At 41.6% G+C, this 15558-nt stretch overlaps 1 protein-coding gene across 2 annotated transcripts in view; it reads left to right on the forward strand.

The window, feature by feature from the left end:
- BVES (blood vessel epicardial substance) overlaps nucleotides 1-15558 on the forward strand; it is a 37025-nt gene that overhangs the window by 17823 nt on the left and 3644 nt on the right. Inside the window, exons 5-7 of one of the 2 annotated variants that reach the window (XM_050949326.1) lie at nucleotides 233-400; nucleotides 9165-9306; nucleotides 13168-13270. In XM_050949326.1, coding sequence (XP_050805283.1) covers nucleotides 233-400; nucleotides 9165-9306; nucleotides 13168-13235 — 378 coding nt within the window. In that variant the 3' untranslated portion in view covers nucleotides 13236-13270. The remainder of the gene's footprint in view (nucleotides 1-232; nucleotides 401-9164; nucleotides 9307-13167; nucleotides 13271-15558) is intronic. The other variant, XM_050949325.1, reaches the window with a different exon arrangement.

The raw sequence follows: 15558 nt of genomic DNA on the forward strand, positions 1-15558 counted from the left end.
CAGCTGAAAACATTTACTGCACTTACAAATAATGGAAATTTTAAAAATACAATAAGAAGCATCTTGGGTACCTTTAAACTTGTAGGTGGTATGCATCTTATGGGATATACATGGGTCGAGTCATGACTGCACTAGTTATTTTTGCTGCATCCCCAAATTAAAATCTGGTGTGACCTGTTTTTCAAACAATAAAATGGTTACAAACAATAATTCTGTATATATGTTTTCTTAGGTCACCATTACTGCAGATGACAACTGTAAGTTTCTGTGCTGGTCCAGGGAACGACTGACTTACTTTCTGGAATCTGAACCATTCCTATATGAAATATTTAGATATCTTATTGGTAAAGATATTACAAACAAACTCTACTCATTGAATGATCCAACACTAAATGATAAGGTGAGTTTTTGGAGAGAGTTCCCCTCCCTGTGCTATATCGTTAGATGCTGTAAAGACAGGTTAATCTTATTCTCTTAATCCTGCTCATATATTCCATTCCATTACATTCACACACACACATCCAAAGACAGAATTTTTTTTGTGTATCAAAAATGTTCTTAATGCAGAATATTTGGGTTTTTTGCATGGTAAAGATGCTGATCAATGTCAGGTCAGTGCTCAAGAGAAAAGAGGTGTGGTTGAGACCCATGTCTGCACTACAAACTTTCACTGATGCAAGTTACATTGGCATAAAGCTGATGCAGTTAGTATATCGCTTCCATGCATGCTTGGCTCTTCGCAGTGGTGCTGTGCATACTCATCAGGAGTGCTTGTGTTGATGCACAGTGTGGTGCACCATGGGTAGGGATCCCAGTGTACAACCCGCCACCACCCAACACACTTTGGGAAGTTTTGGCAATGCATGGTGGGGCAGAAACAAGTCATCAGGGTGACTGGGCGCAAGGGGTCAACTTCCCAGTATGCAACTGTCTCCATCCCATAGTGTCATCTACATCCCATCATTTTCATGCCATATTTAAAAGTCTCACAAAACAGCATAGCCCTCCTCACTGTCCGCTATCTCTGACAGAAGCATGGAACCTGCACTGCTCTGCACTGTTGTCATAAGTGTTGCAAGCACAGGACACATGATCCTCTGGTACTTGCAGAGCCGTAAGAAGAACCCACTGATTTTTGGGGAACAGGACTATTTCTTGGAGTGGGCCATAGCTGTGGGCCATAGCAAGAGCCAGTTCAAGATTGTTAGTGGTATTCCTGGAGCAGCTACAGATGGTGGAGCACCAATTCTGGACCCAAGAAACAAGCACTGACTGGTGGGAATCACATTGTAATGGAGGCTTGGGATGGCAAGTGGTGGCTGCAGACTTTTGCATGCTCAAGGCCGCATTCCTGGATCTGTGTGCCGAGCTCACCCCAGCTCTCCAGTACAGGGACACTAGGATGAGAGCTGCCTTGACAGTGGAGAAGCAAGTGGCAATAGTACTTTGGAAATTTTCAATGCCATATTGGTGCCATTCAGTGGGAAATCATTTTTAAATTGGAAAATCCATTGTGACGACCTTTGTCATGCAAGTATGCAGGATCATTAATCATGTCCTGCTATTCAGGACTGTGACTCTGGTGTGCAGGACACAGTGGATAGCTTTGCAGTAATTGTGTTCCCAAACTTCTGTGGAGCAACAGACAACACCCATATCCCTATTTTGGCACCAGATCACATTGCCACAGAATACATTAACAGAAAGGGCTACTTTTCAATTTTTATGCAAGCACTGGTCGATCACCAGGGACACTTCACCGACAACAGTGCTGACTGGTCAGGGAAGGTGCATAACACTCTTGTCTTTAAGAACACAGGACTGTTCGGAAAGCTACAAGCTTGGACTTCCTTTCCCAAATGGCAGATTACCACTGGTGATGTTGAAATGACTCTTGCTCCCTTCGCTTATGAAGCCACCTCGACAGCACCAAGGAAAGATTCAACTACCGGCTCAGCAGGTGCCGCCTCCTCCCTCCTGTTGGATAAATAATGAAAGAGTGATTTGGACCAGCGGAAACGGGACCCTGGGTCTCCTACCTTCTAGGTGTCCTAACCATTGGAATATGGAGTCATTCTCTCGCCCTACCACCAGGATTATTTAGCCACAGTGGAACAGTCACTGGGCCAGAGAGAATGTGATTCGGTAGCCCAGTAGTTAGGGGACCCCTCTACTACCCCAGTAGTTAGGGGAAGGTAGGAGACCCTGAGTACAGTCCCCTGGCTCCAATCACTCTTTCATTATCAATGTATCAGCTTCAACAGGAAAGGGAAACTCCACATCAGAGTATCACATGGTCTAACGCTTATAGCACTCTCCTGAAAGGTGTAAGACCCCTGGTGAAATCCCTTCTCCCACTCCAGGTGGTTATTGAACCTGGGTCTCCCACATCCCAGTGATTAACAACTGGGCTAAAAGTTATAAGATGGGCACCACCTCCTCTTCCTCTAGCTAACTTTTGAATGGTGCCTTGTGAGTACACCTTCTTGATTAGGCCTCGCCCAACTGAGGCAGCTAAATGTTTTTCTCCCACCAGTTCGTGGATTGCTCGGGTTTAGGTAGGAGAGAGGTGTCTGGACGCTTATTAGAAGGCAGCAGTGCACATACCCAGAAGCAGAAACATATGTGCCTAGGGAACTTTTACACTGAAAAAATTAGGTGCCAGATGAGTTTAGGCAACTACAGGGAGTTGTGTGGATTGCAGTGGAGCCAAAACTTTGACTGGGGCCAAAACTTTGCCTAAGTCTGGGCTGTAGGTGACCAAGTCCTTTTGTGGATCCACCAGCTGGTAATTACTTTGTCTTTGACAATCTGGGCTGGATTTGACCCATGTATTTAGAAGTGAAGGTTCTGTATCCCATTGCCTGTTTCCTGCATCATCCAGTCCTCCCTAGGCACATTTTAAAGTGCTAATGGTAATAACCCATCCAGCTTTCAAAGCCCTTCACAACTTAGATAATGCCTCTCACTCTGCTCTTTTTGCTCCTCAGCTTGTCCTTTTCACTCTGTCCAACCACATTACAGCCTGCCCCATTGGTGTCCTCCCATTCTTGCCTCCATCCTTCTATGTAAACACCTACCCTGGCAGGGGTGAAGGAACAATTTTTATAGTCGGGGCGCTGAGAGACATTGAACCAAATTGCGAATCCTGCATATGATGGAAACTACTTCAAGCCAGGGGATGCGACAGCACCCTTAGCTCCAGCACCTATGTACCGTGGTGCATCTTTCCTGAACCAGTCCATCCTGCTCCTCGCCCTCTTTACCAAGGCCCTCCTTAGAGCACATTTCCCCCAAAGGGTGTATTTACCCCAACCTTCCCCTCAGCAAAGTACTAAAAAGAGATATTAGAGCATCCCCCTCCCCCCCCCCAAAAAAAAGCTCTTTAAAGAAGATCATGGAGCCAGTTAGCCTTCTCCTCTGATGGATCACATGGCTTTTTGTTGCATCCTTTGTATTTCATTTGTACATTATTTTTCTATTCACACTATAAACTCTTCAGGGCAGGACCCTTGTCTTTAAAGTACCTGGTGCACTGTGAAAACTATATACATACACTGTTCTTTGTCTTTAACCATATATCGGGTTGAATCTTGTTTTTTCCATAATAAACACAATTCAGATTAGTCATTTCTTTAGATTTTTCATTTATTTATTTTAAAGAAACCAACAATCACCACTGATAGAAAGATACCGCAGAAATACAATGTATAGTATTTTGCTATACATAGGGCCCTACCAAATTCACAGCCATGAAAAAGGCATCACAGACGGTGAACTCTGGTCTCCCACTGTGAAGTCTGGTCTTTTGTGTGCTTTTATCCTATATTATACAGATTTCATGGGGGAGACCAGTGTTTCTGAAATGGAGGGTCCTGACCCAAAATGGAGTTGCAGAAGGGTTGCAAAGTTATTTTATGGGGTTGCAGTATTGCCACCCTTACTTCTGCGCTGCCTTCAGATATGGGCAGCTGGAGAGCAGCAGCTGTTAGCTGGGCACCCAGCTCTGAAGACAGTGTCCTGCCAGCAGCAGTACGGAAGTAAGGGTGACAATACCATACCATGCCACCCTTGCTTCTGAGCTGCTGCTGGTGGCGGCTCTTCCTGCAGAGCTGAGCTCCTGGCCAGCAGCCGCCACTCTCCAGCTGCCCAGCTCTGAAGGCAGCACCGCTGCCAGCAGCAGCCAAGAAGTAAGAGTAGTGGTACTGCAACCCACTCTGCAATAACCTTGTGCCCCCTGCCCCACAACTCCTTTTTGGGTCAGGACCCCTACAATTACAACACAGTGAAAATTCAAATTTAAATAGCTGAAATCATTAAATTTGTTTTTTTTTAAATCGTATGACCGTGAGATTAACTGAAATGGACTATGAATTTGGTAGGGCCCTAGCTATACAAAAAAAGTTGGTGTATATCTTTTTATAGGGAGGAGGTTGGACTAAGTGACTGAGAGGACTTTACCATCTCTAACTTCAACTGTTAGACTTTTTGGAGACAGGTCTTCATGGATTTTAGTTTATACAGTAGATTCAGGTATTATGTGAGGACAAATATATACATAACCTTGTGTTACTTTCATTATATCTCCTTACATGGCTACATGGCTTTGCATTGTTTGGACAGAGGAGTGATGTTGTGCTTATGGTTCTTATTGTTTATGTAGTGGCTTCAGAGTTTTGATAAACATTTACTCTAGTAATAGTGGACTTCTTCTGCACCGCTTATATAACTCCCAATTACTAGTAGGTTTAGCAGCAACTTCAATTAGTCACTTTAGCTCTGGCTTCATGATTTTAATCCACTCTGATTTATCAACCCTAAATTCTTTCTTATCAGGTTGTTCATCAAAAATCTCCTAACTAGGTCATATTATAGCTGCTATAATAAAGTTATGAACTTAGTGGAAAATAGTCCAAAATGAATTAATTGCCACTCATACTATACAACAAATTTCACTCCAAGAGCATCCCTGGAATTCAGCATCAGTAATTCTATTGAGTTTCTTCTCTGCCTCCAGACAGATCTGCAAGAATTATTCGAGAAATAACATTATAGTATTTATTTTTTTACCAGTGTAGCAGTGCCTATACTGTCCCCTGCTACATTATACCTGGCCAATAAATGCATAAATAAATCTTTCTGCTGCTAAAAGTCAGTAGAATATAAGACACAGGCCTGATCCTGTAAGGACAGTTTGGTGTTTTGAGCATATCAGAGCAGGGTTAAAAAAAAGTGAAGAACGGGACAGGTCGCACACAGGGGAACTCTGTATTGCAATAATGAGGATGGTGCTGCACAGCCAGCAAGTGCTTTTTGCCTATCTGGAGTGTGGCCTAAGGAGAGAACACCTATCTAAGCACCTCCTTTGCATGCTAAGTTCCCTCAGGCAAACCCATTTTCTCTTGTGCACTCTTCAGAGCATGGAAGCAGGAATTTGAGGCTGACTTCTGTTCAGAGTAGGGTACTGTGCATACTGCAGCCCTCACTTGAAACTGGCTTGTGCTTCCTGTTGTACATCATGCAAGGACTTGTAGGATCAAAGTCTTAGTATCAACCATTCTTAAATAAAAAATAAAATGTTACATGGAATACTTGTCCATTTGCTCCAAGTTGTGTAGCTGGTGTTTGGAAGTCAAGTGGCTCTTACTCTCGCTACTGGGATATTTTAAACAGACATCCAAGAGAGATGGTTATTGTAGTCTGGCTGCTTAGGCCCTAATGAGGTCCAACTACAAACATCTGGTCGGAAGCTATAACTGGAATTGCATTGTATGGGATTTGCAAATTACAGGAGAAATCAGAGGGGAAAGTTTGATTTACTGAAAGATTTGAGCTTCACTTCATCTGAGGTTCAGGCCATCCCCTCGAAAATCTTAAACCTAGACACAATCTAAAAGCATTTAAATGCTAAAAGAAATCTCATTTTGCTCTTTGTCTCATATTTCCATTCTTCGGTTTTTTTTCTAGCTTAGTTCATTTGCATTAGCGTGTTCTTATTACTTCTGGTAGTTCTATCCCATGCAGAGCAGATTCAAGCAGTGAGAACGACTGCCTCCTGTTTGTGACTTTGGACACAATTTTCAAAATTGACCTGTGATTTTTGGATGCCTTTAATTTTCAGGCATCCCATTTGAGACACTTCCAATGGGACTCTGTTTTCAAAAATTGCAGAGCGCTTGCCTCCTTAAAAACAGACCTCACAAGATATCGGATATACCTAAAACTGAGTACCCAAAACTACTGGGCACTTTAGAAAATCTTATAATATGGATTTTTCCCATCTTGATTCTCCTCTCTCCCCCCCGCCCTTTTCATTTGCCTCCTCTCCTCTTTCTTTCATCTTGGCCACCATCTTTTCCCATTCTCTCTGCCCTTCCTTCCCATTTTACTTCCTCCTCCCGTCCTTTCTGCTCTTTTCTACATCACCTTAATAATAATACAAATGTATATAATCCAATATTTCTTGAAGGGTACGTTGGAGTAATGAGCTCTCCATCCTTAACTAGGCTTCCTGCTTCCCACGGTGTTGGGACCATTCTCATCACTGTGCCTACACTGCAATGTCTGTTGTTGAAATGCTCCTTGTGACTGATGGGAAGGGAGTGTTGACTGGACTCCCAGCACTGTAGGCAGGGATAGATAATTCTCTAGAGTGACTTTTTCAAGTTCTGCACCTTCCCACCGATACATTGAAAATGGTAAACAAGCATTGCTTAGTTCAAATACACCTATGTTAAATACAAATGCATTTAGTATGAAGAGAAAAGATTAGTGTAAATGTGTTTTGGCTAATACCCATTTTGGAGGTTATATCTTACAGCCTTCGATTTAATACAATGGATGCTTATTTAATAGTTGTTTTCCAGGTCACTTCAGAAGATTAGAATCATATTGATAATGTGAATTAGGTTTTATTTGTTGCCAAAGAAAGGGGAATTTTTTAAAAACTTAAATTTATGTATAATTTTGTTCATTGTCTCTTTTGATAGTGAAATACTAATATGAATGTAAGATCTATTGTAACTGCTGCTACTACTATATTTTAGTACAACTGATACAAATATGTATTACATTAGCAAAAAATTAAAGTCAAATGTATGGTTTGGGGAATTTAAAAAATCTTTTTATTCTTCAAAGTTGAACCCCTTGAGGGTACACCATTCTGAGGGCTGTAAAACAAAATGATTAGTCAATTAGTTTGTCTTCATTTCCATATGACACACAGCCTTAGATATGTGTGTCAACCTGGATGGGATTCACTGCCAAATTCACATTTATAAATTCCTATTCTCTCTCAAAGGTGCCTTTTTTGTTTTTTGTGCAGAAAATGGTGATTCATTATCCTTTTTATGAGAAAGTTACTAAATCATAAATATTAAAGTACAATAGAACAGAGTGCCACCCCATTACATCTTTGTCACTGATTACCACCTCTCATATGCACTTGACATATCATTGTGACATACAGTAGTATTTAAAAGAGGCTAGAGCGTGATTATTTCATATAAACCTTATAGTCCAAAACCTTCTCAAGAAGAGTACTCAAAGCAGGGGAAGGTCCTGGGATCATACACTTCATCTGTATTCAATAAACCCCAAAGCTAGATTGTAACACCTGGCTAATATATTCCCAGGTGCAGCAGTTCATTAGCCTGGAGTTAAGGTTGACTGAATGTATCATTAATATCTGCCAAAAGGTGGTGGGAGGGGGGAGGAGTGGGAAGACTTCAATAGCCTCAAATGCAAAGGTCAGCCAGGAAATTCCAACTAACAGTTCTGCTTTACAGAAAACCCCCAGAATATTTTAAAGTATTCAAATGCACATCTAGGGTCATGGTTGTTTACATAATAATTCTGTCCTGTAGTGCCGTCCTGATAATAATGAGAAATCCAGAGATTACTAGCCTTCCTTCACACAAGTTCATCTCACTAGTGACCATAGACAACACGAATACACATTAAGACTGAAAAGGCAGTATGAATGCTGGATAAAATAATAGATAAAGTTTGTCGCTCTTGACTTTCTCATGGTTCTCATAGTGGCACTGTGGGGCAGAATGAATTCTCTTTCCAAATATTTGCAGCACGTGACAGTCCAATGTGCTTATCTAGCCACGAGAGTGTATGAAGTGGCTGTTAAGGTTTGATGTTGGAGTACAAGTTGCATAAAATTGAGGGTATTGGCTGCTTTTTTGTTATCTGTTGGAGATGGAACTGAAATCTTAATGGAGTGTTAGAGTGTGTTATTCACAGCGGTGTGAGCAATATGAATGAATGCAGAATACTCTTCTCTTTTACGTAGTATTTCCATGGTTTTTAAAAGTATAGTAAGTGTCTCTTCCAAGCTCACTCCCCATTTTGCCTCTGGAGCAATGAATCAAGCTCCCTTCTCTCACTGGAGAATCGTCAGGGGCGGCTCCAGGCACCAGCGCACCGAGCGCGTGCCTGGGGCGATAAGCTGCAGGGGGCGGCCTGCTGGTCGCTGTGAGGGCAGCAGGCAGGCGGCTTTCGGCAGCACGCCTGCAGGAGGTCTGTGGGTCCTGCAGTTTCAGTGACAATTCGGCGGGTACGCCGAAGGCACGGGACCAGCAGACCTCTGGCAGGCATGCCGCCAAAAGCTGCCTGCCTGCCGCGCTTGAGGCTGCAAAATACATAGAGCCGCCCCTGAGAATCATTATGCTTTCCTCAGTCTCACTTGCATGGACTGCCCGCAGCCACTAATGCATAGGGTATGGCTACACTTGACATTTCAAAGTGCTGCCGCGGCAGCGCTTTGAAGTGTGAGTGTGGTCGGAGCGCCAGCGCTGGGACAGAGCTCTCCCAGCGCTGCATGTAAACCACATCCCTTACGGGTGTAGCGCGCAGCACTGGGAGCCGCGCTCCCAGCGCTGCAGCACTGATTACACTGAGGCTTTACAGCGCTGTATCTTGCAGCGCTCAGGGGGGTGTTTTTTCACACCCCTGAGCGCGAAAGTTGCAGCGCTGTAAAGCGCCAGTGTAGCCATGGCCATAAGGCATAGGAACTGCACCTCTGAAACCGATTGCCTCAGCTCACCTCTGACTTTAATAGCCATACTTTAGCCCAAAGAGTCTGCGATGGAGGAAGATTCGCTTTTGTTTCTTACTTTAAAATGTAGGTGTAATATTAAAACTTTTTATTTCAGACTTCCAAAAAACTGGAGCAGCAGCCCAGCCTTTGCTCACAGCTCTCAGTGATGCAGATGAGAAACAGCATGGCTAGTTCCAGTGACAGTGAAGATGGCTTGCAGCAGTTTCTTCGTGGATCTTCCACTGCTTCCTCTCTTCGTGAGTCCTCAAAAAAAGTGAAGCAAATCTTGGGCCCAGCCTTGTGAGCCATTAAGGACAATTGCAAAACTTCTATTGACTTCAATGGGAGCAAGTTTTGGGCCATTTGTGTGTTGCTGTAAATAAAAGGAGCTTTTGTACTAAGCTGTAGAGAAGTTGAGACATTGTATAGCGGCTTTGGATGGCAACCGAATCGACTTCATTTAAAAATTAGGCAGTGTTACTAATACTAGAAATAATGACCTATATTATAATGTCTGAGATCTATAATATCAAACAGATATAATATTTGAGAAAGGGAGGCATCACGTGTAAACAACACTGAAAGTTTCAGTAATTTAATCCAGTGTATAAATAATACATGAATCATGTACACAGGGGCTACAGCCTCTAGCTGCATCTAAGCTGCACTGGACAGAACTTGGTGCAGCCTGGGCAATGGTGGTTTTATGTTACCTTTACAAACTCTTTGATGCTGGGGCTGGTTTGGCTCACAGTGCAATTTAGAGCAGCCTCAGGGCTGTTCTACATTGTGCTGACTGGTAATGCCCGTGAAGAGTCATTGTCAGGGACCGTCTTTTTGTTCTCTGTTTGTCCAGCACTTAACAACAAGGGGGCCCTGGTCCATGATTAGGTCTCCTAGGGTTCGTCCACCCAAGGCAGCGAGCCTCAGAACCCAGGTCTACTGACTTGGGCTTGTGCTGTGGGATGAAAAATAGCAATGCAGAGATTCAGGCTAAGGCTGGAGCCAGGGTTCTGAAGCCCAGCAGGAAGGGAGGGTCTTGGCTCTCAGGCTCCGGCTTGAGCATTAACATTTACACTGCTTCACAGCGTGAGCCTGAGTCAGTTGACCCAGGGTCTGAGTCTTGCTGCCAATGGGTTTGAGGTTTTTTTGTAGTGAAGACATATCCTAAGGCACTTAAATACTACTGATAAGTCTGCTCTCCAGGAATTGCCAGAGCACAGCAGCACTCTGGTCATGCTCTTTCCTCCCGCCATACCCTTTCTTGCCAGCTAGAGGGGGATGTGACACAGATCTACCAATGCCTGCCAAGTGCCACATGGGAAACTGTTTTTCCATCTGCTCCGAACCCCTAGAGCAGCACAAAGTAGGTGGAATGGGGAAAGCCAGGATCAGGCTCTGTTTTTGCATCAGGATCTTATACCTTATAGAAATCTTTTAAAAAACTCAATTTAATTTGACTTTTTTCTCTGTGTTACATGTAGAACTATAGGAAATTTATTGGAGCTGTTTTAAAGACACAAAGTCTTACTATGTTATGCTGACCTGCCCACAACTGTGTGGTTACATTCACGTTCACTATCACAGGAGAGCCCAAATCCCTAAATTATGTGGGCACCAGAATAGATGATCACTTCCTCTGGCACACACACAAATCAAGAATTTCTTTGCTTTTTTCCAAATACACACTTTAGATCCAGATTTTTTTTATTAAGAATAATTTCTTTTAATCATCAGGTTCCATGATCATACTATATTACTTGTTTTCAACATATAGAATCTAACCAATTTTGTTTAGTAAAATAGGCTTCTCTCATACTGCAATATTTACATTCACCCAAAATAGTTTATCACGTCTACTTGGCTTATATCTGTTCGTTTCAATACTTGCCTTTTGTCTCTCACTTTAGTAATAATTTTAATCTGAAATCAGATTTTGAAAAAAAAAAAAAAAAAGTAGATGTGCCTAACCCAGCCAGCACAGGCTCTTAGGCCACATCCACACTACAGAGTAAAATCGAAATTAATAAAATCAATTTTATAAAACAGGTTTTATAAAATCGATTTTACGCGTCCACACTAGGGCACATTACTTCGGTGGTGTGCGTCCATGGTACCAGGTACCATCGATTTCCGGAGCGGTGCACTCTGGGTAGCTCAGTAAAAGAATGGGACCAATAACTTCGATTTCCGTCCACACTAACCCTAAATCGATATAGTAATATTGATTTTAGGGTTACTCCTCTCGTTGAGCAGGAGTACAGAAATCGATTTTAAGACCCCTTAAAATCGATTTTAAGTGCCTTGTAGTGTGGACGGGTACAGCGTTAAATCAATTTAACGCTGTTTAAATCGATTTAATGCTGTAGTGTGGACCAGGCCTTAGTTTAACAGGGTCATACAGAATTAACTATTGTGGCGCTCATGATCTCACTGTTTAGCTGTTCAGATCTTAATATATAAGAACTTGTCAGTGGTCCACCAATACTAAATTATCTCTTTCTAATATGTAAAAAAAAACAACAGATGACTTAATAATTTTTATTTAATCCTAAGGCACCACCTTAATTATCCATTCTCCACTGTCTCCTTTACAATTCTTATTCAAGCCTCCAGATTTGGAGAGTCCTTTTCTTTCTACTTTTTGCCAGTGATATATATTGTCATCACAGTTATAGGAGCCCAAGCCCTAGGAGTGTTTCACCCTGATTGTTAGAGGGTGATTGACAGGATGTCATTTTGGGGGGTTAGCAGCAGGTCAGGTTTCATTTTCTTAATTTTCCTATGATCTTTTTTCCAGAAAGTCCTGGTTTTCCAGAAATGTCCTGTCACTTTGGGGGACATTAATGTCTGAGCTCTCCCACATACAGCTTCCTCTCTTTCCTATGTAGGAAACTGCTTGATTATATGTGTGCAATTGAGAGACAGCCATGGGCAGCTTGGAAGAGAACCTCACTTCCAGCTAACAGCTTCAAAGTACTTACTCCAGTATTTCAACATTGGGAGAAACTAATCTGAAGGCTTGCAATTTTCAGAAATAATATTAATCCCCATTTAAGATAAACCTGAGCTTAATAATACTTGGTTCTCTTCTCTATTGTATTCCTACTATTCCATCTCTTTGTTTCTCTCAACAAGATTTCTTTGTGTTAGTTAACAAAGTGTCTGAGCTTCCAAAACTGATAGAAGGAGATTAGCTGTCTCATTGATATGCAGTGCTTCCATGGAATTAAATTCTTTGCCTAGATAGCTGGGCAGTCTGTTACCCCTATATAACACTGTCTATATGACACAGTTTCACTGTCACAGGTTAGCATTACCTGAATGTAGGTATTGAGATAGAAGATTTAGCCATGGCTCTCTGTTCCTCAGGTCCCAAAAGCAATCTGAACAAAAAGGTGGACATTTAGCTTTCCACGTCTATGTTTCAGATAGCCCTGTCGCACCCGTAGATGCAGCATATTCAATAATTGCTTTTCAGACTAGTCCAATGATGTATGCCAGTGCAGTATGCCTCCAATTGTGGCATAAATGTACCAATATTGAGTTCCCCTTCCAGCTGCGGCCTAGAGCATAAACCAATGTACATTTTTTTTCGTAAAAACAAACAATAGTTGCAAAACCCCCAACAGATTATCTAGAGAAAGGCATCAAGTGAAAAGCAAGTGTCTTCTGCCACAGCAGAAAACAAGAAAAGGACGTTTATCTGGATAAGGCTCTGCGTAAATTATAATCTCTTAGGTGACCAGTTCTTGTGTAGACAAATGCTTCCCAGTACAAAGATCTGATTATTTTTGGCTGCTACAATGTAGAAAAATCCTACTCTTCTAAGTTTCATGAACCTACTGGAATACACTTGTAAAAACTAGAACTTCATCTTTTGAATGAGTTGAAGGAATTTTTTTTTGTAAGTTATGACTTTGCTGCTGTGCTCTAAAAATATAAATTCTCTAATACATTTCTAAAAAGAAATCCACATAAAGACTTTATCAAAGTTTTATAACAGAAAGAGGGAAAACATTCTTGCTAATAGAACCAATCTGCTCATGTACTAATAAATTGTGTTTTAAGTTTAAATAACTAAAAACAAAAAACTAACTGTCTGCTTTTATATTAAGGAAATAACCAACAAGATTTCTATAATACTTACGGAGTGGGTCGTTTGCAGCATGATGTTTTCTGTTGATAACATCACATATTAACCCAACATCCTCAAAAAAGGTATTAAAATAAAGTTTGCTTATGCCAGGTTTGTACTTGTAATACACAATGCATCTGTGCACAAGTTATTAGTAAATGAAACTGTGCAGTAATTTTTTTTAAAATGTAAGTAAGTGCAAAAGATGAGTTGGAGCAGACAAATAATTTCAGCTAATTTTATCTTGGATGATGTTTCAGTGTTATTGCTGTAAAATAAGCCTAATGGTTAGCAGTAATTATTATGCAGGGTGACGGAGTCTCTTTTAAAAAAAAAAAAAAAAAAGTATCTGGTTTAGCTCACTCAAGAGTGTTGCTGGTCTCTTCAAATTCTATATTTGAACCCTCTAAAGCAGGGGATGGCAACCTTTCAAAAGTGGTGTGCCAAGTTTCCATTTATTGACTCTAATTTAAGGTTTCGCGTGCCAGTAATACATTTTAATGTTTTTAGATGGTCTCTTTCTATAAGTCTATAATATATAACTAAACTATTGTTGTATGTAAAGTAAATAAGGCTTTTAAAATGTTTAAGAAGCTTCATTTAAAATTAAGTTGAAATGCAGAGCCCCTCGGTCTGTTGGCCAGGACCCGGCCAGTGTGAGTTCCACTGAAAATCAGCTCGCGTGCTGCCTTTGGCACACGTGCTATAGGTTGCCTACCCCTGCTCTAAAGTCTAAGCTAAGGAGGAAGATAGTTTGAGGATTTCTTTTCAATAATGCTTTCATTGGTGTTACTCAGTATGTTCAATGTTATACCCAGCTTGTGGTTAAAAGCAGGATTGGGTTTCACAAGAAATACCTTTTTTATAAGCATTTGAACTTAGGAACTGGAGGCAGTGCAATAGACTACTGTATTGGAGGCCCAGGTTTGAGGCTCATTCAGGCTTTTGTATGTCCTCCTAACAAAGGATAGAGGCATGCCTACATGACTCTTCACCATTTGGAGGAAGCAAGGAGGCTGAGAGGGAAAGGGGGCAGGAGCTAGGATGTGGCACACTCTGGGGAGGGGGCAGAACTGGGTGGGAAGATGCAGGGCAGGGTGGGGCCTTGGGGGAAGGGTGGAGTTCGGGCCTGGGACAGAGCTGGGGGTCAAGCACCCACTGGCATTTTCAAAAGTCATCTTCTGTGGTGCAGAAGAAATTTACAGTATGAGAGCATACTGCCAACTCTGTTCAGCAGGCTTGTGCCACCATGCTTCTGACTACTATGAAGAGACGTGGGCTCTTCTGAACAAAGGAAAGTCATCTTTGCTCATATCACCCTCAAAATTAACAACAACTACTAGTAACATCTAAAAACTTTAGAAACTTTAGGCCTATGTTTTCAGACCTCAATTTTAATGAGTGTAATTTGTGCCCGCTATTTAGGTATTTAGATATCTAAATCCCTAACTTCACCCACAAATCTTAGATTTAAACATCTCAAGGTATGTCTACACTGAAAAAAAAAAAAAAGGCAGCAAGTCTCAGACTTCAGGTCAACTGACTCAGGGTCATGCTACAGGGCTTGGCATAGCAGTGTAGATGTTCCCACTTGGGCTGGAGCCTGGGCTCTGGAGCCCAGTGAGGAGTGAGGATCTCAGAGCCTGCGTTGCAGCCTGAGCAGTAATGTCTACACTACTATTTTTAGCCCCATCGTGCCAGTCCCTGTCAGTGGACCTGGGCTTGGAGACTTATTGCTGTGGCGTTTTCGTTGCAGTATAGATGTATCCTAAGTGGCCTAACCTGTACTTGCAATTTTTACTCACAAAAATAAGTATCTGAAAACAAGGCCTTTGTAGTCCCTGTCTTTAATAATATACAGACTAATCTATGTATAAAGCCAGCTGAGTAATTTAAATAGTTTGTAAATACTTGGGAGAGAAAAAGTATTGCATAATACATTTACTTCATGTGGTATTCTAAAAGCGCTAATTAATACCTTCCAGTGTTTGCATGAGTGTAATTTTTAAATCTGAATACAGAAATGCAAAGCATATACTTGAATTGTAAGCTCCTCGGGACAGAGGCCATCTTTCTCCTCTGTCTTTGTACAGCACGAAGCACCATGGAGTCCTGGTCCATGACTAGGGCTCCTAGGTGCCATGGTAATAAAAATAAAACATTATTAATTATTGCATAGATGATGGATTGAAGTTTAAGTAGTTTTTGTAACAAGAAAGTCAGTGTACTAACCATATGTTATGGCTGCAAAGATTCTTGAAGGGAAATGTTTTTCTTATCTGCATATATAGAAATAGCATCTGGCTGGCATGACTGTTTGTCTTTTACTGTTTTTCTTCTAGGATAATATTTTAACACTTCAAAGATTTTC

This window comes from Gopherus flavomarginatus, chromosome 4 (assembly GCF_025201925.1).
Source record: "Gopherus flavomarginatus isolate rGopFla2 chromosome 4, rGopFla2.mat.asm, whole genome shotgun sequence".
NCBI classification, from domain to species: Eukaryota; Metazoa; Chordata; order Testudines; family Testudinidae; genus Gopherus; species Gopherus flavomarginatus.